Source organism: Bufo gargarizans, chromosome 3, assembly GCF_014858855.1.
Source record: "Bufo gargarizans isolate SCDJY-AF-19 chromosome 3, ASM1485885v1, whole genome shotgun sequence".
Taxonomy (NCBI): domain Eukaryota; kingdom Metazoa; phylum Chordata; class Amphibia; order Anura; family Bufonidae; genus Bufo; species Bufo gargarizans.
This window is the reverse complement of record NC_058082.1, coordinates 351244580-351271052: the sequence shown is the minus strand read 5'-3', so window position 1 is coordinate 351271052 and position 26473 is coordinate 351244580. Positions and strand designations below refer to the sequence as shown.

At 42.0% G+C, this 26473-nt stretch overlaps 1 protein-coding gene across 4 annotated transcripts in view; it reads right to left on the bottom strand.

Moving 5' to 3' along the window:
- CACNA1S (calcium voltage-gated channel subunit alpha1 S) overlaps positions 1-26473 on the bottom strand; it is a 1015758-nt gene that overhangs the window by 817829 nt on the left and 171456 nt on the right. For all 4 annotated transcript variants that reach the window (XM_044287793.1, XM_044287791.1, XM_044287794.1 and 1 more), the window contains exons 5-6: positions 9656-9795; positions 3867-4019 (exon numbers count right to left, since the gene is read on the bottom strand). In XM_044287793.1, coding sequence (XP_044143728.1) covers positions 3867-4019; positions 9656-9795 — 293 coding nt within the window. The remainder of the gene's footprint in view (positions 1-3866; positions 4020-9655; positions 9796-26473) is intronic.

The following is a 26473-nucleotide window of genomic DNA, read 5'->3' as shown; positions in this document are numbered from 1 at the left end:
ACAGGTTTTTTTTGCCTTCCTCTGGATCAGTTTGCAGGATGACAGGCCGAACTGGATGGACAAATGTCTTTTTTCGGCCTTATGTACTATGTTACTATGTTACTTATGCTTGTCTAATCCCATATGTGCAGTATATTAGAGGGTTTTTTCACCCCAGTATGCCAAAGCTGTATTTCTGGACTTGCAGATAGCCTATGCTGGTGCACTATCGTTGCATAAAATGGCTGCCGATCACGTATTGATATTGACTAACTGAAGAAAAAAAAAGTTTATTTTCAGCAGTAGTTGGCTCAGGGCATGCTTAAAAAAATTGTGCACTGCACCCACAAAACACTTTTTCTGTAGATCGCTGAGTACATAAACCAGTTCTTGATAAGATTTCTCCCTGTCCGTGCTTACTGGTCCACGTATCTGTGGTTAGGTGGACCTTGCCACAGATGGCATTATGCAGCGCACACTTGATTTTATCCGATACTTGGTTGTGCAGGGAAGGCACTGCTCTCCTGGAGAAGTAGTGGTAGCTGGGAACGACATACTGTGGGACAGCAACTGACATGAGCTGTTTGAAGCTGTCCGTCTTCACCAGCCTGAATGACAGCATTTCAAAGGCCCGCAGTTTAGAAATGCTGGCATTCAGGGCAAGGGATCCAGGGTGGCTAGGTGGGAATTTACGCTTTCTCTCAAAGGTTTGTGAGATGGATAGCTGAGCATTTCCGTGTGACATAGTGAAGATACTTGGTGACGGAGGTGATGTTGTTGGTGGCACATCCTCTGTTTGCTGGGCGACAGGTGCCAACATTCCTCCAGAGGTGGAGGAAGAGGCCGAGGCAGCAGCAGAATAGGGAGCAGGAGGGGCCCTCTCTTGGTTTTGAAGGTGCTTACTCCACTGCAGCCTGTATCTCACATGTAGATGCCTGGTCATGCAGGTTGTGCTAAGGTTCAGAACGTTAATGCCTCACTTCAGGCTCTGATGGCACAGCGTGAAAACCACTAAGGTCTTGTCGTCAGCACATTGTGTGAAGAAATGCCATGCCAGGGAACTCCTTGAAGCTGCCTTTGGTGTGCTCAGTCCCTGTTGATGGTGGCCGGTAATCACAGATGTGCAGTATATTAGAGGTTTTTTTCACCCCAGTAACCAAAAAGCTGTATTTCTGTCCTAATTTGACAGTGACTTATGCATGTGTAATCCCAGATGTGCAGTATATTAGAGGGTTTTTTCACCCCAGTATGCCAAAGCCGTATTTATGGCCTAAATGTGACAGTGACTTATGCACGTGTAATCACAGATGTGCAGTATATTATTATTATTTTTTTAAACCCTAACCAAAAAGCTGTATTTCTGTCCTAAATTTTAAAGTGAATTATGCATGTGTAATCACAGATGTGCAGTATATTAGAGGCTTTTTTCACCCTAACCAAAAAGCTGTATTTCTGTCCTAAATGTGACAGTGACTTATGCACGTGTAATCACAGATGTGCAGTATATTAGAGGGTTTTTTCACCCCAGTAACCAAAAAGCTGTATTTCTGTCCTACATGTGACAGTGACTTGCATAAGTGTAATGTGTAATCACATAAATGTCAGTGTAATCACAGATATGCAGTATATTAGAGGCTTTTTTTACCCTAACCAAAAAGCTGTTTTTCTGTCCTAAATGTGACAGTGACTTATGCACGTGTAATCACAGATGTGCAGTATATTAGAGGGTTTTTTTCACCCCAGTAACCAAAAAGCTGTATTTCTGTCCTACATGTGACAGTGACTTATGCATGTGTAATCACAGATATGCAGTATATTAGAGGCTTTTTTCATCCTAACCAAAAAGCTGTATTTCTATCCTAAATGTGACAGTGACTTATACACGTGTAATCACAGATGTGCAGTATATTAGAGGGTTTTTTCACCCCAGTAACCAAAAAGCTGTATTTCTGTCCTACATGTGACAGTGACTTATGCATGTGTAATCACAGATATGAGGTATATTAGAGGGTTTTTTCACCCTAACCAAAAAGCTGTATTTCTGTCCTAAATGTAACAGTCACTTATGCTTGTCTAATCCCAGATGTGCAGTATATTAGAGGTTTTTTTTCACCCCAGTATGCCAAAGCTGTATTTCTGGACTTGCAGATAGACTATGCTGGTGCACTATAATTGCATAAAACGGCTGCCGATCATGTATTGATATTGACTAACTGAAGAAAAAAAAAGTTTGTTTTCAGCAGTAGTTGGCTCAGGGCACTTTTCTGTAGATCGCTGAGTACATAAACCAGTTCTTGATAAGATTTCTCCCTGATCTCTCCCTCACAGCAGCTGCAGCCTCTCCCTAAACTAATCCGAGCAGAGTGACGGGCGGCGCTACGTGACTCCAGCTTAAATAGAGGCTGGGTCACATGCTGCAGTTGGCCAATCATAGCCATGCTAATAGTAGGCATGGCTGTGATGGCCTTTTGGGGCCAGTAGTATGATGCTTGTTGATTGGCTGCTTTGCAGCCTTTCAAAAAGCACCATAAAAATCGACGAACCCCGAACTTTTACATAAATGTTCGAGTTTGGGTCCGGGTGCCGAAAACCCTAAAGTTTGGTACGAATCCGAACTTTACAGTTCGGGTTCGCTCAACTCTAATTGAGACCCTTGCATGGGCATAGCAGTCAGGGAGAGCTCTTAGGGTTTCTCCTATATATGCGCCTTAGTTTGTGATCAAGCCAGTCAGATGTTTATTCATAAGTTTCAGCTATCTGCAACATCATCCAAGACACTAGCATTGTAACATGCAGCAGAGACAGTTATGATTTTGGTGGCATCACCTCCCCAACTACACTAGAGATCAACCTGACTACCTCATTCCAAAGATTCTTGGCCTGGAAGCAACCCTACTACATATATAGAATAGTACCTTCTTTTTTTGCACCCCTAAGACATTCTTTTGAGCTAGTTGGTATGATTAATGCTAATCTTTTTGGAAAGTAGTACCAGCATAGTTAAAGGAGTTGTCCGCTTTTTTAATATTGACGACCGAGGGTCTGAAAGCTGGCACCCCCGCCGACCCTAGCTGTTTGAAGAGAAAGCATTACTTGTACTAGTGTAGTTTCTAAAAAAATTTAGAATTAGATTTTTCCAATCAATCAGCACTCAATATTCCACATTGAGTAAGTAAAAGCAGAATTTTAGACATTTTTGCTAATTTATTAAAAAGGACAAACAAAATTTTTTCATGGACATGGTCGCTCAGCTCCTGAGTAGGAGCCACCTTCAGATAACCGACAACCAACATACATGTATGGCAGATGTTGGCGAAAGGTTAATCTTCTTCTTTTCTTGTAGCTCCTATGGTAAGAGATACAACTATTTACGAAAAGCACCCAATGCACTTTGGCTATGAAAACCATTTGAGCAAAATGCTTGAGTGAAGGGGACCTCAATGTATGTTTTTTTTTAACTACAGCCTACTGCATATTTCTATGCATTACCTAAAGAATATTAAATAAAATCTTCCTGTTGGGCTGTATTCACACAAGCAATTTGTGTGGTATTTTTTAGCCAGAGCCAGGAATAGATTCAGGAAGGAAAAATATAAGGAAAATACTTCTCTCTTTTGTATCCACTAATGTGTTTGGTTCAAAAACACAGAACAGAGTGAACAGAGCCTGACAAAGAAAAATATATAAATCCTGCATCAAAACTGCAATGTGTGAAAAAAGCCTTATACATGCAGTGTTATATTAGACTAGCATCTGTTAAACATAACAGTGTACACCATACATTTATGTTGTTTTAGAGCTTTACAGCTTGCCGTAAAGCAGATGCTTTAAATTGGAACATCTGTATTGTAGATATAAGGGACATGTCTTTTAGTTACAGTTCTTACCTGTTCCTTTGTAATAACAGGTCTTGTGCATTTTCCCAGAAAACAGCTCTAGTCCTACAATAGCATATATAATGATCATGAAAAGGACCAGCAATGCTATATGCAGAAGGGGAACCATTGCTTTAATAATGGAGTTTAGCACCACTTGAAGACCTAGGATGAAAGAAATTATTCAAAATAAGTGAATCATTATCATTACAGGCTAGTCTATTTCCAAAACGTCAAATAAGAAATATGTTGACTTGTTCCCTTCCCTGTTCCCTTGGTATTTGTACAGAGGTGTACATAGGGAGCTTTCCTAGTACTCAAAAACTCCCCTCTAAACAGTTCAGGACTGTATAGGAATAGGACAGTATGATCACTAGGATTCCAGAAGAGCTCACTGTACAACACACATTGCATCGGAAGAACAAAAGTGCACTTTTCAGGGCGAAAAAGTAAGCCATTAGTGACAGACTGAGTGGGCAGGGACAGTGTTGCTACTATCTGTGACTAAGGTACTATCTCCCAGCATTCTGCTGGGTGCAGATGTACTGCCTAAACCCCTTTTCAATGACCCATGGGCCATTTTCTACTGCCTCACAGCTTTCACCTCCAGTAGACGAGGGGATGATCCCAACTAAGACTGGGCCCCCTCTTGGCTCTGGGCCCCATAGCAGTCGCATGGTCTACCGCTATGGTAGTTACTCCCCTGTTCTTAACATATCCCAAGAAGTGTGGTGAAATGATCAGAAACATGATTTTGCTATTCTGTTTTGGAATCTGTACTCTGCACTGTGCTATATGTCTATGTGTCGCCACCCAGTGGTTGTAAGGTGAGATGTGGCCTGTGTATGGTTTGGCTAGCCTGTCATGGTATTTTACTCAATTTGTATCATGAGAAATTGGAGTCCTTAACCACTTCCCATCTGGGCCAATTACCCCCTTCCTGACCGAGCCATTTTTTGCAAATCTGACATTGTCACTTTATGTGGTAATAACTTTGGAACGCTTTTCCAAAGTCATACATTAGAGTCAATATATTTCACCTTTATTTATGAAAAAAAAAAATGTTTTACTGCTTTTAAAACAGAAAGTGATTAGTGATGAGCAGCAGGGACAATATTCAAATTTGCAATATTTTTCAAGCTGCTAGAAGTTTCCTGAGATAGAATAGTATCTTCAATAGCTTTATATGAAGATAGAATGTTCCAATATATTTGCGATTGCGAAATCAGCACCAATAATGCAAATATTTTGGCACAATACGTGCAACTTTTACTTTCACATTTTAACAGGTCTGACTACTGAACTTGTGACATCACAGCACTATTTATGTATGTATGGAGCATGCAACTATGTATTTAGCACGTATGTATTAGACAGCAGAACCTACACTATATCACTATCTAACCTACACTATTTCCCACTAACTACCTATATTATATCAATATATATATATATATAAGCTACCTAACTACCGCATTTTTCGCTTTATAAGACGCACCTGATGATAAGACGCGCCTAGATATTTGAGGAGGAAAATAAGAAAAAAATATTTTGAACCAAAAGGTGTGCTTTTGGTGGGTTTTGACAGTGCATCTTATAAAGCAAATGCTGCCAACTCTGATGGTGCTGATACATCGCTGCCGCACTGCGATGTATCAGCGGGAGGTGAGGAGGGGATGGAGGCTGGCAACACTGGCGGCGGTGCCCGATGCAGTCACTGTACTGTAATACATCGGGCCCCACACACAGCAGTTTTCATAAGTAAAGTCATGGTACAGTAATCCACTTCAAGCAGTGTTTGTACTTTAAACTCAAGCAATCCTCTGTACAACTTACTATGAGGGCGGCAGTGTAACCTTGCGATCACTCATTCACGCTCCTGCTCTGCCCTCATGAATGAAATGGGAGGAGCGTGAATGAGCGATTGCAAGGTTACGCTGCCGCCCTGCTTGGCGCTTTCATAGTAAGTTGTACAGAGGATTGCCTGAGTTTAAAGTACAAACACTGCTTGAAGAGGATTAATGTACCATGACTTTTCTTATGAAAACTGCTGTGTGCGGGGCCCAATGTATTACGGTACAGTGACTGTATCGGGCACCGCCGACAGTGTTGCCAGCCTCCATCCCCTCCTCACATCCTGCTGATACATCGCAGTGCGGCAGCGATGTATCAGCGCCATCAGAGTTGGCAGTATTTGCTTTATAAGACGCACTGTCATTTTCCACCCACTTTTGGGGAGGAAAAAGTGCGTCTTATAAAGCAAAAAATGCGGTAACTGTCTAATGCAATGACATAGGAAAGCAGAAAGCACAGCAATAACACTGCTGTCTTTTTCAGATCTGCAAAATACTGCATACAAGGGCTGCTGGGGAGGTTCGTATATAGTAAGGGGTAGGCAACTTTACTATTGATTGCTAGGGATGTTGCTAAGCTCAGACAAAGACATTGCAGCCTTCTCATTGGCACACAAGCAAGAAGGGAGGTTACTAATGAAAACAAAATCGAGAATATTTGAAATGACAAATATATATTAGTAATGAGCGGAAGGGGCTATATTCGAATTTGCAATATTTCATGAATATTTTGTAGAATATTCATCATATATTCACGAATTACGCGAATTCAAGATTTTATTGAATGCAATAAATCGGCAATGTAAAAATCACGTAATGCAAATTCGTAACACGAAATACAGGCGTGGGTCACTTTGGCTATATTTTTCAAGCTGGTATAAGTTTCCTGAGACTGGAGAAAATGGTTGGCACGGAAGAACATTAGAATAGCTTTATATGCAGAGACAACTGCGCCAATAGATTTGCGATTGCTCTAATCGACAGTGATTAGAATATTTTATCGCATTAGGTGCAACTTCACATTTTAGCAGGTCTGACTACAGATTACTGATTGGTGCACTAAGTATTGTTGTGAACTTGACATTGCTTCCTTCTCATTGACCCACAAGCAAGCAGCAGAGAGGAATCATGTATTCAGATGAAAAGAAATGCTGAATATTCAATGTAACGAATATATAGCACTATATTCTAAATATTCACAAATTCTTGAAGTGCCAATATTCACGATAAAAATTTGCTATAGGAATATTTGTGCTCAACACTAATATATATCACTATATTCTAAATATTTGCGAATTCTCTAAGTGCCGATATTCGCAATTGATATTAGCTATTTGAATATTGCCCAACACTAAAAGTGATACCTCATAAAATATTTATTATTTAACATTCCCCATATGTCTACTTTATGTTGGCATCATTTTGCAAATGTTATTTATTTTTTTAGGAAGTTACAAGGCTTAGAATTTTATAATCAAATCAAATTAAATTTACAAACCCCACTTTTTAAGGACCAGTTCAGGTCTGAAGTCAATTTGTGGGGATTAATATAGTGGAAAACCCCCATCAATGACCGCATTTTAGAAACTACACTCAAGTTACTCAAAATTGATTTTACAAACTTTGTTATCCCATAAAGGAAAATGGAGAATACATTTTAAAATTTCACTTTCTGGGCAGATTTTCCATTTTAATCCATTGTTTTCTTTAACACATTGAGGCATAACAGCCAAACAAAACTTAATATTTATTACCCTGGTTCTGCGGTTCACATAAACACCCCACATGTGGTCATAAACTGATGTAAGGGCACAAAGCAGGGCACAGAAGAAAAGGAGCGCCATATGGTTTATGGAAGGCAGATTTTGCTGAACTGGTTTTTAGATGCCATGTCCCATTTGAAGTCCCCCTGGTGCACCCTTACAGTAGAAACTCCCCCAAAAAGTGACCCCATTTTGGAAACTAGGGGATACAGTGCCAGTTTTATTTGTACTATTTTGGGGTACATATGATTTTTTATTAATCTATATTATATTTTTTGAGAGGCACGGTAACAAAAAAAATGGCTGTTTTGGTTGTTGTTTTTTTTACAACATTCATCTGACAGGGTAGATCAAGGGCTATTTTTATAAAACAGGTTGTTACGAACGCAATGATATCAAATATGTCTACTTTCTATGTTTGTTTGTTTCAGTTTTACATAATATATTTTTGTGTCCTCATTTTCTGAATGTCATATTTATTTATTTTTCTGCTGTTTTTTGCAGGAAGAGTTGACGTTTTTATTGGTACTATTTTTGGGTACATATGATTTTTTGATCTATCATTATAACACTTTATGAGGCAAGGTGACCCAATTTTTTTTGTTTTAGCAGTTTTTATTCATTTATCTTTATAGTGTTCATCTGAGGGATTAGGTCATGTGACATTTTTATAGAGCAGATTGTTAGAAATTATGTTTTAGTGTCTCCATGGTCTGAGAGCCATAGCTTTTATAATTGTTTGACCAATTGTCTTAGTTAGGATCTAATTTTTTGCAGGATGAGGTTACAGTTTGATTATTACCATTTTGGCTGGCATACGCCTTTTTGATCGCTTGGTATTGCACTTTATGTGATGTTAGGTGACAAAAAATAGCTTTTTTGGCACAGTTTTTATTAAAAAATTTTATGGTATTTACCTGAGGGTTTAGGTCATGTGATATTTTTATAGAGCAGGTTGTTATGGACGTGGCAACTTCTAATATGTCAACTTTTTTATTTATTTCACTTTAACACAATAATAGCAGTTTTGAAGGAACAAAAAAAATAAATCATATTTTAGTTTCTCCATTGTCTAAGAGTCAGTTTTTTTTATTTGTTGACAGATTGTCTTAGGTAGGGCCTTTTTGATCGCTTGGTGTTGCAATTTTTGCGATGTAAGGTGACAAAATTGGCTTTTTTTTACACAGTTTTTATTTTTCATTTTTTATGGTGTTTATCGGACAGGGTGGATCATGTGATATATTTATAGAGACGGCCGTCATGGATGCAGCAATGCCAAATATGTCTATTTTAATTATTTCTTTCTATTCTTAACATTTTTTTAATTACATAATTGAGGAAATTTTATTTACGTTAGACCTTTTTTATTTTTTTATAAAACACTTTATTTTTTTATTTGTTATTTTACACTTTGCGTCCCCCATAAGGTCATACAAGACCTCTGGGGGACATTTAACATCACTTTTTTTTTTTACACTATTGATTTCTCCTGTAACTGGGGCAGACATATTAGCCCCAGTTACAGGGGAAATAAAGCTACTAGAGAGACTGTACAGCATAATATAGCGCTGTGCATCCTTAGTGCAGGACTGATCAAGGTCTGTGGAAGACCCAACAGCTCCTGCACTCTCCCGTCCCCGGCAGTCACATGACCGCATAGCGCTTCCTGATCTGTATACACAGCGCTCATTGAGTGCTCTGTATGCAGCGATCTAGAAGACAGGGACACCTGGGAACTGTCCCTGCCTTCTCCCTGTGGTGCCTTGCTGTCACTGAAAGCGGGCCTCTGACACAGCAGCTGCACAATTAGCGTGCAGCTGTGATCTCAAAATGGAAGTTTCAGAACGTCTATTTAGAGATAAACAACCACTACCCAGATGTTTATAGTCAACGGGCAGATCTGAAGTGGTTAACTTTGGAGGAAACGTTAGCATGGACACATCTGTATATTCGGATGTGTTGAGAAAAATAAACAAGGTTTAAAATTTTAACAAACTTCTCATTTATAATTTTTCCATCACTTTTCAACCCAAAGTTTTGAAAAACAATCCGTGTAACAATGCCCTGTTCATGAATCTTGAGCACGCTGCACAGGGGAGGAATACTGGTGTACCACTTGCATGGTACAACAGATTAACTAAATCTCCTCCATTGAGTGCATCTGTACCATAAAAAAATTACTTACTGGGAACTCCAGAAACCAGACGAAGTGGTCGCAAAACACGAAATGCTCTCAGGGCCTTGACATTAAATCCAGTTCCTTTTCCTCCTGGGGCTGTTATACCTTGCAGTTTATTAATTTGCTCTAAGAGTACTGAGAAAACCCTGCAATGTAAAAATTATAATTAGTTGGAGTGCAGAACTGAAAACTTGCTCTTACAGTAATATGTATTGAAATGTATATGCTGTTGCCTAATATCACTTGTTTTCGATTTATCATACTCAATGTAATTTACAATATCAACAGTTTTTTCAAGTTTTTGAGGACAGATTAGGATTACATCATAGGAGTGCCAATGGGTATATTCCCTAACATTGCAGTCTAATTTTGGCTTTCAGAACACCAGACCCATTTTTCAAACGTGTGTGATTGTTTGTTAAAATAATTTTGAAATAATTTTACTTATCTAATTAATTATGAGGTTCTGTTTCTGATGACTCATTGTACTATATTACAGATACATTTTGGTTGATATACAGTATATTCCCTGGAATTCTGTTCAATACTTTGTGTAATAGTTTGCTTCCCTTGTAAGGAAGTGGGTTAGAGATAGTACCCATCCCCCATTGTGCTGAGTGACCTCAGAGACATGCGTGCTGCACATTGAAGGAGGAGCTAACAGGTTAAAACATTATGACATAGATTCACTTAGCAGACTCCACCAGGCCCTCCATTCTAGGTAGGATTTGAGTATGCTTGTCCTATCTCTCTTGTACACCCTGGGGTGTAGGTCATGTGTTATAACGGAGTAGACAGCCATGGGTTATAGCATGATCGAAGGAGTCTCCACCCTATTTAGGCTAGTGATGTTTATTTACTTTTTATAATTCTGTATGTGATTTCTTTGTGTTATCATAAAGTTAATCACTTAGTAAATATATTTATTAACGTAGCCTGCGTAAGCTTATTTATTCTCAAATCTTTCGAATTCACTTTATGTTATAAGTGGTGGCAGCAGTGGGATTTGAGCAAATGAATATGCTTACAGTTGATAGGGTGTTACATGGAGATAGGGTAGCTTGGACCCGCCACTCTGAATGAGAATCCGGGCATGCACAGGAATTAATCATCTGCAGGTGGATTATTAGGGTTGCATGTGTTGTGCAAATCTGCTATGAGCTGTGAGTGGAGCTGTAGTAGGCTTAGTTGAATCTAGCAAAGTTCTTTTGAAAGTTGTAGAACTGAGCAGATTCTAGTGAAAATCTGTAAGACTCTGTGAAGTTAGAGCTTTCAGACTGTGGACTTTAGAGCTCCTGTGATGTTGAGGAGGGTTCTGATGAGTTATAAAACAGAGCAGCGTGTTAATTTATGGCACTAGCAAGAAAGAAAGAGCCCAAGTGTCTACAATCAGAAAGGCACTTGTGTTAATTTTTCAGAAATTAACTGTTTATTTTTTGTTTTATTACCCTATTGCTAAGTGTGTGTCCAAGTAGAAAAGACCTGTGGACATAGCATTAGAGATTAGACCAGCAAAGGATGGTCAGATAATGAATAAGTATTGTACCTAATGCGTGCCAATAGATGTGTGGCTAACACTACGAATATGAAGGTTTTAGAAATATATTTCTGTTGAAATAGTTCAGAAGATATATTGGTCAGAAAGATAAGGTATTGTCTGGTATGTGTGTAAAGTTGAAAAAGCTTGAAGAAGGTTTAAGAAGGTTGAACCTTGAACAACACCCTAACTTGGAACAAAGGTTGGTGTGTCTGGGCTGTTAGGGATTACTGATGTCCCAAACTATTCGCCGATGAACATAGCTTGTTCGTGTTCGCCGTGGCGAGCGAACATATGCGATGTTCGGTCCGCCCCTTATAGATCATCATTGAGCAAACTTTGACCCTGTACCTCACAATTTATTATTTCTCTGTGATATAATCGAAGTTGCAAGCCAGTGTGTATCAGGCCCACACAGACTGTACTGTGCCCACTGCCCACCACTTATATAGGGTGGCACAGTACCTTGCACGCATAGTACCACTTATCTAAAAACAAATGACAGGCAGAGGCAGGCCACCCCACAGGGGCCATCGTGGTCTTGGTGCTGTGATTTCCACTGGCCCTGGAATAATGCCCAGTGTTCAGAGGCCACGTACCCTGAACCCAAAAAATTCTGAGGACATAGTTGACTGGCTTACACAGGACACCCAATCTTCAACAGCCTTGACGCACCATCCTCCTCCAGCTCAGCTTCGGTCACCTGCTCTCAAGTTACCACTCTCCCGCCCGCCGTCACCACCACCACTACCACCACAGCCACCACAGCTGCTTCACTTGATCCGTCAGAGGAGTTATTTACACATCAGTTGGATGAAATTAGTGATGCGCAACCATTATTGCCAGAGGATGTAGATAACAGGGATATGTCTCAGTGTCACGACTCTTGGATATGGTCGTGACTCTTAGAGCCGCATGCAGTTGCCAGCGGCCAGGTTGGTTGTTTACCACAGGTGAGGGCTGTTAGTTGGTAGCCTCACGTGCAGTTGCCGCTGGCAACGTGGTGTTGTTGGCAGTGTAGCAGCCTGAGCTTGTTGCTTGGCGGCTCACTGTCAATGCATGCGGTTGCCTCTGGCAATGTGTGTTTATATGTGTGCACATTCCCTGTTTGGTGAGCACAGGGTTTGAGTTGTATGCACTTCACCTTTAAGTTGATGTCTTCCCTTCCCTGGTGTTGGAAGGGTTAACTTCCTTCCTAGTGTGTGTGCACTAGGTGTGTCTAGTAAGGTGTGGTGGGTGTGACCTCAGGCCTCCTTATATGTTGGTGTGTTGGAGTCTGAAAGACAGTTTGGATTTGGTTCAGCTTGGTGTGGAGCTCTGCTCCTGGGCTGTTTGTGATCCTGTCTGTGTGAGTCACCCTTATTTATTATTCTGTTTCCTTTGCTGTGTCTGTTGTCCCCTCCGGTGTGTTTGTCATTCCTCCCCCCACCTGGTGTATGTAGTTATGGTGTGGGTTTTGTCTGGAGGTTTGATTGTGGTGTGTGATGGCTCTGGAAGGGGCGTGCTTTCCCGGAGGGGTTAAGCGAAGGCAAGACCGTGGGTTTCCCAGCCTGGAGCCTCTTTCCAGCTTGGCTGCGGCAGGTAAGAGTAGATGACATTGTTATTTTGCTTTGTGACTTACCTGCCGTACTGCTTCACCCATAGCCTTGCATCCTGTCAGCTACTGGGCCTTTGGAGACGCCTGTCATCCGTGTCGTGGATGTACAGGCATTCTCTGCCCTGTCATCAGGCCTAGGGCATAGCAGGGATAGCAGGGTCCTAGGTTGGTGATCATGAGTCCCTTACCTTATGAGGCGGCTCATGCGCTAGGAGTCTATGGAGAGTATTTAGGGTTACGTTAGGAGGTGACCTGCTCCCTGTCCCTTGCTATCTGGCGTTGCAGCCTCAGCTTTTGCACGGTGGGTGGTTTTCCCCACTCCCCACCGTGACACTCAGTCAGGCAGGATTACACACATGGATGTACAGGTTGATGATGATGTTGTACCCGCTGCTGCTTCTTTTGCTGAGGTGTCAGATACAAGTGAAGTGGTTGATGATGACGATGTGTCTGTGGATGCCACGTGGGTGCCTGCTCGAAGAGAAGAAGAAGAGGGGGAAAGTTCAGAAGGGGAGACATAGAGAAGGAGGAGACGAGTTGGAAGCAGGGGGAGGTCGTCGCAAGGAGCTAGTGGCACAGTCAGACAGCATGTATCGTCACCCGGGGTCAGCCAGACAGCACGCCAATCAACGCCTGCTGTTGCCACCACCAGAATGCCGTCATTGCAAAGCTCAGCAGTGTGGCATTTTTTTTGTGTGTCTGCCTCTGATAACAGCAATGCCATTTGCAACCTGTGCCAAAAGAAACTGAGTCGTGGGAAGCCCAACACCCACCTAGGTACAACTGCTTTGCGAAGGCACATGATCTCACATCACAAATGCCTATGGGATCAACACACATGAGTACAAGCAGCCACCATCCTCCTCCTGGTCTAGCATCTTCAGCCACGTCAACCACTGCTGTCCTCCTTGCCCCCTCTCAACCACCCGCCACTCCGCCTCTCACCTTCAGCAGTTCCATCTCATCTGCCCACAGTCAGGTGTCTGTCAAGGAAATGTTTGAGCGTAGAAGCCAATGTCACAGAGTCACCCCCTTGCCCAGCGTCTGACAACTGGCTTGACGGAACTCTTAGCCCGCCAGCTTTTACCATACCAGCTGGTGGAGTCTGAGGCCTTCAAATAATTTGTCGCTATTGGGACACCACAGTGGAAGGTACCCAGACAAATTTATTTTTCAAAAAAGGCAATCCAAAACCTTTACTCTGTTATTGAAAAGGAAGTCATGGCATCTCTGGCATACAGTGTTGGGGCAAGGGTCCATCTGACCACTGATACCTGGTCTGCAAAGCACCGTCAGGGCAGGTATATCACATACACTGCGCATTGGGTCAACCTGCTGACGGCTGACAAGCATGGAATGCCACCGCCACGACTTGCAGGCAGGCCTACTGCCACCTCCTCTACTCCATCCTCTTCGATAACCTCCTTGGCTGAGTCCTTTTCTGCTGCGGCGTCTGGCTGCACATCAACTGAATCCCCCCAGCTCCCCAGGGGCTATTCCACATCCCGGATACGACAGTGTCACGCTGTCTTGGGGTTGACTTGCATGAAAGCAGAGAGCCACACCAGACCAGCACTCTTGTCCGCCCTGAACACACAGGTGGATCAGTGGCTGACCCCGCACCAACTGGAGATCGGCAAAGTGGTGTGTGACAATGGAAGCAATTTGTTGGCGGCATTGAATTTGGGCAAGTTGTCACATGTGCCATGCATGGCACATGTGTTAAACATCATCGTACAACGCTTTGTGTCTAAGTACCCAGGCTTACAGGACGTCCTCAAGCAGGCCAGGAAGGTGTGTGGCCATTTAAGGCGTTCCTACACGGCCATGGCGCACTTTTCCGATATTCAGCGGCGAAACAGCATGCCAGTGAGGCGCTTGATTTGCGACAGCCCGACACGTTGGAATTCAACACTCCTAATGTTCGACCGCCTGCTCCAACAAGAAAAAGCTGTCAACGAGTATTTGTATGACCGGGGTGCTAGGACAGCCTCTGCAGAGCTGGGAATTTTTTTGCCACGTTACTGGACGCTCATGCGCAATGCCCGTAGGCTCATGCGTCCTTTTGAGGAGGCGAAAAACCTAGTCAGTCGCACCAAAGACACCATCAGCGACCTCATCTCATTTGTTTTCTTCCTGGAGCGTGCCCTGCGAAGAGTGCTGGATCAGGCTGTTGATGAGCGTGAAGAGGAAGAGTTGTGGTCACCATCACCACAAGAAACAGCCTTGTCCTGCTTGCCGGACCTGCGGCAATGCTGGAAGAGGAGTATGAGGAGTCAGAGGCGGAATGTGGCTTTGAGGAGGAGGAAGACCAACCACAGTAGGTACAACAGCGGCTGCAACAATAGGATTATTTTTCAGGCACATGCCTAATTTTTCTGTCCTCTGGTGCTGCACTGTGGCTGCCCAAAAAAATAAAAAATAGGCACATACAAGTGTCAATTCCCCTTCGTGATCATTACCTTGTTGTGGTGAAGGGGCTTGCGTATCACAATGAAGCGATCATCACCTCTATGAGTGTGTTGCCACACCTCAGATGATAAGGCCGTTGCTTCATTATGATCAGACCAAAAGCGATCGGCTGGATAATTTTTCATAGAAAAAACATACTTTTTTTTTTTAAGTTGTATGGGTTTTTAATACATTAAATAAAAAAAATCATAATAAAGTCTCTTAATAGTTTGTTAGAAATAATGCAGACAATTAAAAAAAAATCCCCATCTATTCCAATACAAAGCAAGTACAGAGCTCAGAACTAAATTGTCGTTAATGGTTCGTTAATTCGACAATGGTTAATCAATTCGACACACGTCCCCGGATAGGGGACGTAACAGGGATTAAACTGATAGGAATAGTACTAAATAAGACACCACGCATATTGGGTGTCACAGCACATTGCTCCGTGCACGCGCAGTGCCCCAACTTGGGAGTAAGAGGACCGACCAAGCTGCTTTTTCCATCTCCCGGTTCATAAAATCAATTCAGTTTGGTGTATCAGAGTTTGGTCTGTCACTGTGAAGGCAGTTGAAGGTACCCGGCCTCAATTTTTTTTCACAAAAGGCACTCCCTGATATGGGACGTAACAGGGATTAAACTGATAGGACTAGTACTAGTTAAAACACCACTTATATAGGGTGTCACAGCACATTGCTCTGTGCACGCGCAGTGCCCCAACTTGGGAGTAAGAGGACCGACCAAGCTGCTTTTTCCATCTCCCGGTTCCTAAAATCAATTCAACACAAGTCCCTGGATAGGGGACGTAACAGGGATTAAACTTATAAGAATAGTACTAGTTAACACACCACTCATACCGTATGGCAGAGTACATTGCACGGCGCACGCGCAGTGCTCCAAATTGGAAGTAACAAGAAGGACGCACACAGATAAATCACATTTCTGCAAGGAGTTTGTCAACTTTTGACAACTGTTTGCGGTTGTCTAAAATCCCTTCAATACACGTCCTGATAAGGGACGTAACAGGGATTAAACTGATGAGAAGAGAACTACAGAAAATAACACTCATATTGGGTGTGAGAGTAAATTGCACAGCGCAGATGCAGTGACCGTGGATTCAAACAAAGGGGAGGGAGCCAGCGTTTTTTTTAACCATCTCCCCGTTCGAAAAATCTATTCAATTCACCTTTCGGGACCCTTGGTGTTGTACGTGGCTAGGTGGAGGAAGAAACCTTCAATGACATCAACGGGACATGGCTAGCTTGGTATCCAACCTTGTGCAAATGGGGAGTTTGTGGTTGGGCAAATGGACTGTTTGCGGTGCATTAAAAGGGGAGTTTGGTCTGTCAATGTCTATGAAGCGGGTGTAACCCTTACACTACCTGATCGATACAACATCATTCCTGATCGTATACATGCACTGGATGTTTTAAACCACATTGTTCAAAAAATTTTAGGATTGTTAGGTGATTTATGCCCTTTATGGATTAAAACCCAACTCTGCGTCAACTATGTAATTTTCCATGGGAGTTTTGCCATGGATCACCATCCGGCATGCCACATTCCAGGTGTTAGTCCCCTTGAAACAACTTTTCCATCACTACTGTAGCTAGAAAGAGTCCCTGTGGGTTTTAAAATTCGCCTGCCTATTGAAGTCTATGGTGGTTCGCAAACATTTGAGGAAATTCGAGTTCGCCGTTCGCAAACTGAAAATTTCATGTTCGCGACATCTCTATTAGGGATATAGACAAACAGATAGTGGTATTTTATTTCCCCATCCCCATAGACTGTCTAGTCTGTTTCTCTCCCTTGCTGAAGTCTCAGGAAAGTTGGATGAATCCTTGAGAGATAAGAGTGAGGAAAGGGGGCTGACTGGTGTGGTGGGTTGATTCCATCCCCCAGCCTTAACAGAGAAGACTTAAGAGACATATAGTTTGCTAAGTCATACATATTCCTTAGATAAGAGATGTTGGCAATGCAAAAGTGACTATGAATAAGGGAGGGGGTTTGAGGCGTAAAACAAAAGAGTATAGAATGTATTTAGTAAATTATGTAATATGTGTAATACCTTTTACAAGACACAGAAAGGTGAAGATTAATAATTTTTCTTTCTTCTTTCCTAAGCAGCTAATTGTAATGTGGGAACCCAGCCTAAAAGGAAACTTATTATATACATGCACCACCAATTTAAAATGATTGTTATAACTTGTATGCTGTCTTGTTATAAGACTTGAATTCATCACAGATTGAAGACCAGAAGGCATTGGAAAGAATGGCATAACAGCAACAGAGATTATCAGCAATTCTGGGTGTGGTGTGTATCTGTATCCAGGAAAACTGTGTGACTATATAGTTTCAGAAATATCAGAAGAAGAAAGAAAAACTGTGTAGCTGAGTGTCAACTCATTCAGTGGAATGTGAATGAATGTGGCTTTAAGTTGTTCGAGTTGAATATGTGTGAAGTTGTGAAGACTAATGGATGCTTAGCAGGGCTGTGTGTGCAGTCTATACTCCAGGAATAAGGGTATGGTTATAAGCTGTGTGTGAATATGAATAAATGATGCTGCAGCAAGAAATGAATAAATGAAAATGTGAATGTGTATGGGTACTATATTTGTGTATATATATATATATATATATATACAGACGTGGACAAAATTGTTGGTACCCTTTGGTCAATGAAAGAAAAAGTCACAATGGTCACAGAAATAACTTTAATCTGACAAAAGTAATAATAAATTAAAATTCTATAAATGTTAACCAATGAAAGTCAGACATTGTTTTTCAACCATGCTTCAACAGAATTATGTAAAAAAATAAACTCATGAAACAGGCATGGACAAAAATGATGGTACCCCTAGAAAACACAGAACATAATGTGACCAAAGGGACATGTTAATTCAAGGTGTGTCCACTAATTAGCATCACAGGTGTCTACAACCTTGTAATCAGCCATTGGGCCTATATATATGGCTCCAGGTAATCACTGTGTTGTTTGGTGATATGGTGTGTACCACACTCGACATGGACCAGAGGAAGCAAAGGAAAGAGCTGTCTCAAGAGATCAGAAAGAAAATTATAGACAAGCATGTTAAAGGTAAAGGCTATAAGACCATCTCCAAGCAACTAGATGTTCCTGTGAGTACAGTTGCACATATTATTCATAAGTTTAAGATCCATGGGACTGTAGCCAACCTCCCTGGACGTGGCCGCAGGAGGAAAATTGATGACAAATCTAAGAGACGGATAATCCGAATGGTAACAAAAGAGCCTAGAAAGACTTCTAAAGAGATTCAAGGTGAACTTCATGCTCAAGGAACATCAGTGTCAGATCGCACCATCCGTCGTTGTTTGAGCCAAAGTGGACTACATGGGAGACGACCAAGGAGGACACCATTGTTGAAAACGAATCATAAAAAAGCAAGACTGGAATATGCCAAACTACATGTTGACAAGCCACAAAGCTTCTGGGAGAATGTCCTGTGGACAGATGAGACAAAAATCGAAGTTTTTGCCAAGGCACATCAGCTGTATGTTCACAGACGAAAAAATGAAGCATATCAAGAAAAGAACACTGTCCCTACTGTGAAACATGGAGGAGGCTCTGTTATGTTCTGGGGCTGCTTTGCTGCGTCTGGCACAGGGTGTCTTGAATCTGTGCAGGGTACAATGAAATCTCAAGACTATCAAGGAATTCTAGAGAGAAATGTACTAGCCAGTGTCAGAAAGCTTGGTCTCAGTCGCAGGTCATGGGTCTTGCAACAGGACAATGACCCAAAACACACCGCTAAAAACACCCAAGAATGGCTAAGAGGAAAAAATTGGACTATTCTAAAGTGGCCTTCTATGAGCCCTGACCTCAATCCTATTGAGCATCTTTGGAAGGAGCTGAAACATGCAGTCTGGAAAAGGCACCCTTCAAACCGGACACAACTGGAGCAGTTTGCTCATGACTCATGAGGAGTGGGCCAAAATACCTGCTGAGAGGTGCAGATGTCTCATTGACAGTTACAGGAAGCGTTTGATTGCAGTGATTGCCTCAAAAGGTTGCGCAACAAAATATTAAGTTAGGGGTACCATCATTTTTGTCCATGCCTGTTTCATGAGTTTATTTTTTTACATAATTCTGTTGAAGCATGGTTGAAAAACAATGTCTGACTTTCATTGGTTAACATTTATAGAATTTTAATTTATTATTACTTTTGTCAGATTAAAGTTATTTCTGTGACCATTGTGACTTTTTCTTTCATTGACCAAAGGGTACCAACAATTTTGTCCACGTCTGTATATAGAAAAGAGAAGATCCAGCGGGAGCATCAACCTAGATATGGGTGCTCTATCCGGCATGGGGCAGCGGCAATACCCTGAGTATTGTAGAGGCGAAAGAATCCGGAATGCACTCCAAAATAAACGTGAAATAAATGATTGCGACGTTTCGGCTCACTAGAGCCTTCCTCAAGCATGGAAACAGTGAAAGTGCGGGCATATAAAAGACATTTCATTAATGTGAAACCAATCAAATAGAAGTTGCAATTAACATCCAATTACATACATCTGTTATAAAAAAATCCAAAGTGCATGTGCATCAAATGACATGTGTCATATAATCTATATTCTCGGAAGAGAGTTCCTTTTATGTGAAGATAATGCCAGTGAAGATCATAATAAAAACAGTGATATGAGGAGGGATGCGGATCACAGAAATAGCGCCCAATGAAGCAATAGCGCCCACATAGACTATAATGTTGGTTTGGCGTCTCTGTCTCTTCAATGCGCATGTCCAGAAGGACGTCATCCTATGAGTCATGGTGCAGACGCATGCGTTCTGTGGTATCAGCCAGACATCGCCATCTTGGTTGAGGGCAAGTTGCCCTATGTATTCGTATAATATACTGGTGTACGCTGTACCTAATATCATACACATCAGGTAAATAGCTGTAGTAGGGGTCTCCTACATGTGTCAGTAGATGGATAGGGATCCCACCCTGCCGAGGGGGATACCGAACCAGGAGGCCACAGGTGTTGAAAGGGGACACTTCCATGTACCACATCAACACCGATGGCCAAACCACTGACAAAAAAACAGCTGCAGGGAGATCATCCCTGGATGAGGAACATATATATATATATTGAGCATTAGAGATTTCAATTTTTTTTTATTTTCCTTGGAAGATTTTAGGTTTTTATGGGTGCCAACATTTTTTATTGAGCTCTAGATTTTTTCATTGAATTCTATGAAACGTTTCTCACGGGCCCTTCATGTGTTCATGTCTGTATTGTCAGACCTGTTCGTTTCGATGTTTGTAGTTAGGTGTTATATGTTAAATGTTGTGCTAATACCTGAGATCTGTCCTCATGAACATATGAGAATAGACTGACTGAAAGAGGGAGGATCACACCATCCCATTGGAAGGTGTGGACTTAGATGAATTAAAAGGGAGGGAAGAGGACAGGGTGGATGTGACAGACACAAAGACAGCCCTTGTGCCCATCCCCTAATTACAAGACATCCCCATGCAAGACGAAAAGTCCTGTGTTCCTTCAAGAAAAAAAACTGTCTATTAATTTCCACATTAAGAAAAGCTAGGTACTTCTGTAAACCAAAATGCCAAAGGGTAATAAATGCAGAGTAACACCAAACAGCATTGGGTATCTTAAGAAGGGTCATGAATAAAATTATATTAATGGTGTTGTGTTTTTTTAAGATTATAATTGGTTAAAAGGTTTACTTTGAAAAAGATAGATGTGCATTGCTATTGTTTAATGTGTTGAAGTATGAAGAAAAAAAATACATATATATTATTAGTAAAATAATATTATTAATATTAATCTTATAATACATATAATTAAACTAGTTTACCAGTTTATTTTGCTTTGGCAGATGACCTCTATGGTACCATTAGAAATAGTTATTTAAATACAGTGTTGGACCAGCAAAAGTTCAAGGACATTTGTTTGTTTATTTAATCCATTTGATACAGGGGTGGAGAGGAAACCACCAAATCAACTGCTTTCTCTGACATGGAATACGTTTCTGTTAAACAGAGCTGGGACTGGCAACCTCAGAAAAGTCCAGGGGCTGCTCAAGTCAATGAAACCAGGTATGGTAAGACACAGTTTTCATTGAATTGACTGTCACCCAACAAGAAAAAGCTTCAACCACTGGTCTGCCATGCTGAACAAGGCCTTGCTGCTCGACTACGGCTGTCCAGGGGAGGACTTCAGCGGTAATCATCTGTACAAGACTTCCTGACCAACCAGCAGGGCTGATGCCATGATCTGCAGACCAGGCCAAAATTGGAATATTTCTGCTTGTAAAGCCTAGGTCCCACCTCAGTTATTTGGGCAGTTATTTCTATCAGTTATTGTGAGTCCAAACCAGGTGTGGGTCAAAAACACAGGACTGGAGGAAATGTTTCCAATATAAGTTATAGCTGAGTAGGCTCCACTAATGGTTTGGGCTCACAATAACTGATGGAAATAACTGAGCAAATAACTGAAGTGTAAACTAGGCCTAAGACAAATAAAGTAGTTTTTCCGCACAAATTAGTAAAAAACTAACACCAAATGTCTACTTTGTATTTGCAACTGGTATCATTTTTAAACGTGGTAAAGCCTTTGGAACGCTTTTACTTATAAGCGATTCTGAGATTGTTTTCTTGTGACACTTCGTACTTCATGTTAGTGGTGAATTTGAGTCAAATTTGTTTTCATGAAAAAATCCAAAATGTACAGAAAATTGTGCAATTTTCTATATTAGAATTTCTCTACTTTTAAGACAGTGATACCAATTGTGTAGTGTGAATCTACAATTTTCATAGTCATGAAAATAAAGAAAACTCTTTGAATGAGAAGGTGTGTCCAAACTTTTGGTCTGTACTGTATGATGATCCGGATCGTATTGCTCTGGCTGAATCTAGACTGCGTCTTTTGTGCCAGGGTAAACAGTCCGCAGAGATATACTGTTCAGAATTTGGGAGATGGGCAGCTGATTCTGGTTGGAATGATGCTGCACTCCAAAGTCCGCTTCCTCTGATCCAGGTCTTTCTGATGGATTAAAAGATGCATTTGCCTTTCATGAGAGACCTGCCTCCTTAGAGTCTGCCATGTCTCAGGCTTTTCGTATATTACAGGCGTCTTAGAGAGAGAGGAGAGATCACTCCTTCCTGTCATATTCAGTACAAGGACAGTGTGGCTGTCTCATTCAGTGCGCAGGGGTCTCAGTCTCTCTCAATCCCCTCTGAGGAGCCCATGCAGCTGGGTTTGCTTGCCTCTAATAATAGAGGATTCAGCTCTCCGAGGAGGGTTTGTTTCTGTTGTGGAGGTATAAATCATTTGGAAAATGTTTGCCCTTCTAGGAGATTCAGGGAGTTTTTTTTTAGGGTAATAAAGAAACAAAAGGAAAAAAATCCTCTAAAAACATTCCATCTGTTACTATTGGCAAGCTTAATGCGGAAATTGATAGTTTTCTATTTGCTTGTAGTTCCTGTTTTGTCCTACATGCCAGGGTGGCGCTAGAGAGCAAGAACATTGTTTGTGAGATTTTTATAGATAGTGGAGCAGCTGTCAATCTCATTGATAGTCAATTTGTTATAACACATGGTTTCCCAGTATGCACTTTGGAAAAGGATATACCTGTTTTTGCTATCGATTCCGCTCCACTTTCTCAAAAATCCTTAAAGGGCATAGTTCACAATATCCATTTGACTTTGGGTGATGCGCATGTTGAGCATGTGTCATGTTTCATCCTAAGAGGATTTCCTACTCCTCTAGTGTTGGGGCTACCCTGGCTCACTAAACATAACCCCACCATTGATTGGCAATCAAGGCAAATAAATGGTTGGAGTGACTTTTGCACAGAGAAGTGCCTCTCGGCGTCTCTTTCAGAGGTTTCCACCAAGACTGTACCATCTTTTCTCTCTCAATTTTCGGATGTGCTTTCAGAGAGTGGTGTCCAGGAGCTGCCCCCTCATCGGGAGTACGATTGCCCTATTAATCTCATCCCAGGCGCCAAGCTGCCTAAATATCGTTTATACAATCTCTCCCAACCTGAAAGAGTCTGAGAAAGGGACACATCCGACCCTCGAAGTCACCTGTTGCCTCTGGGTTATTTTTTGTTAAGAAAAAAGATGGTTCTTTAAGATCATGTCTGGATTTCAGGGAGCTGAACAGCATCACAATTTGTGACCCTTATCCGCTTCCTCTGATCCCGGACCTGTTTAACCAGATTGTTGGAGCTAAAGTTTTTTTCTAAGTTGGATTTAAGAGGGGCATACAACCTGGTCAGGGTCAGGGTCAGAGACGAGTGGAAGACGGCCTTCAATACCCCTGAGGGTCATTTCGGTTTGGTTTTGGTTTGATGAATGCTCCAGCCATTTTCCAACATTTTGTAAACAGCATTTTTTATCATGTAATGGGGAAATTTGCACTAGTGTATCTAGATGACATTGTGATTTTTTCTCCTGATTTCAAAACTCATAAGGACCACCCACGTCAGGTCTTGCTCATTCTGCGGGAGAATAAATTGTACGCTAAACTGGAAAAATGTGTGTTTGCGGTTCCAGAAATTTAATTTCTGGGTTTTCTTTTCTCCGCTTCTGGTTTTCGCATGGACCCTGAGAAGGTCCGCGCTGTGCTTGATTGGGAGCTTCCTGAGAATCAGAAGGCGCTGATGCGCTTTTGGGGTTTGCCAATTATTAATAACCTACAGGGGGGAATGAGTATACGGGACAAAGTTGTGAAAAGCCACTTTGTAGGGCCTCCTGCACCCAGAACGTGGTTAGACAAACCGGTTACGGGCTGTTACAAATGTGACCAGTGCAGGAGATGACTCAGCAATGAAGAGAAATCTTGGGAAGAAGCGTGGTGTAGATTATTCAGTCTGATGGGACTGCATGTTGGAGGTGCCTGGGGAAGGGTGATTTTATTTACATGGGACTGTATGTTGAAGGTGTCTTGGGGAGGGAGTGATGTTATTTACATGGGACTGAATATTGAGGGGTAATGTTATTTATATGGGGCTGTATGTTGAAGGCGGCAGGAGAGATGGTGTGATTTTATTTACATGAAACTGTATTTTGGAGGGGGTTGTAGATAGAGAGGGATGTTATTTACATGGGACTGTATTTTGTGAGGGGGCTGGAGAGATGGTGTGATGGTATTTAGATGGGACTCTATGGCAGAGGAGAGAAATAATGTTATTTACATGGGACAGTATGGTGGAGGGGCTGAGGAATTATAAGTTCTAAACAGTAAACAGAGGAATATAACTACAGGGGGCACTGCAGGGGGCATTATAAATATTGGGGGTGCTTCAGGGCAAACATTATAACAGAAGTGGGGGCACTGTCGGGGCATTATAACAGTAGGGGGCATTATAAATACTGGGGGCACTGTGGTGGCATTTTAAATCCAGGGGACATTAGGCGTTCGTATTACTACTGGGAACTCTATAGGAGGGAATTATAGATCTGCATTATTTCTACTAAGAACACTATGGGGGCCTTATTACTACTGAGGGGTCTGTAGAGAGCTTTAATACCACTGGGGGAACAATGGGGGGGGGGTATTTCTACTGGGAGCTCTGTAAGGGCATTATTAATACTAATGGGGGCACTCTCCTACTAATGGGGGCACTCTTGGGTAGAACTAAAACAGTTGGGGACACTGTTGAGGGCTGTATTACTAATGAGGGCATTCTAGAAGGGAATTACTATTGGTGGGACTACGAGGAGCAGTATTACTATGGGGAAGATTATCTGTATGGCACTTTTCTTCTGGATAGTATTTGGGGGTACAGAAAAGTGAGGAAGCTAAGATGTCTGTGTGTCACACTCTACACAGACGAGGTGCAGCTGAGAGAAGTTGTCCGGACTGAATGGAGAAGATGATGAGATGACAGAGAAGATCTACATCAGAGGAGACATCACCTGGGAGGCCCTGGATATGAAAGGTATGTGCTGCTGTATAGCTGTATAACAAGTAATGTAAAATGTCTTCAGTGCTTGTAGTTGCCAGGGTTGGGGAAGGGGAGAATGGGGGGTGAGGGGCAGCAGTTGACCGACTTAGGCTAGTTTCACACTAGCGTTCGGCTGTCCGCTCGTGAGCTCCGTTTGAAGGGGCTCACGAGCGGACCCGAACGCTTCCGTCCAGCCCTGATGCAGTCTGAATGGATGCGGATCCGCTCAGACTGCATCAGTCTGGCGGCGTTCAGCCTCCGCTCCGCTCAGCAGGCGGACACCTGAACGCTGCTTGCAGCGTTCGGGTGTCCGCCTGGCCGTGCGGAGGCGTGCGGATCCGTCTAGACTTACAATGTAAGTCAATGGGGACGGATCCGTTTGAAGATGCCACAATATGGCTCAATCTTCAAACGGATCCGTCCCCCATTGACTTTCAATGTAAAAGTCTGGACGGATCCGCTCAGGCTAATTTCACACTAGCTTTTTTTTTGCCAATATAATGCAGATGGATCCGTTCTGAACGGAGCCTCCGTCTGCATTAATATGATCGGATCCGTTCAGAACGGATCCGATCGAACGCTAGTGTGAAAGTAGCCTTACCCTGGGTTCACACTTGAGCGTTTTACAGCGCGTTCCTACGCGCTGTAAAACGCGCAACACATGAAAACCAATGCTTCCCTATGGGGCTGGTTCTCATTTTCGCGTTTTACAGCGCGTTTGAACGCGCTGTAAAACGCCTGACGCTCAAACAAGTACAGGAGCTTTTTTTGGCGCGTTTGACGCGCGTTTGGGCCATAGACTCTTTGGATAACACTGCTGTCAATCACCCAAACGCGCGTCAAACGCGCGTTTACTATTACAAAAAACGCGCATAAAAACGCGCGACAAAAACGCGCATAGAAACGCGCGTTTGAGAAACGCTTAGGTGTGAAACCAGGGTAAGAGAATTGGGCCATATGCATTGGGGCTTGGGCCCCGGATCTTAGACCCTAGCCACGCCCCTGATATAAGTGTTAAAAGGATTGCAGCTTCTAGAATAAGATCTATAATGTTTAATAATATAGAAAAAGTCCCTGTATTTCCCTGCACTTTTTTCCTTAATTCCCACTTAAAATATAAAGATCATACAAATTACACATACCCCAAAATAGTGCCATAATATACTGCCGTCTAACCTGCAAAAACAAGCCTTCATGTTGACAGAAAAAAAAAATATGCGTTTTTCAATATAACATGCTTTTATTCTGCAAACATACTAAAATATAAGAAAGGTATAT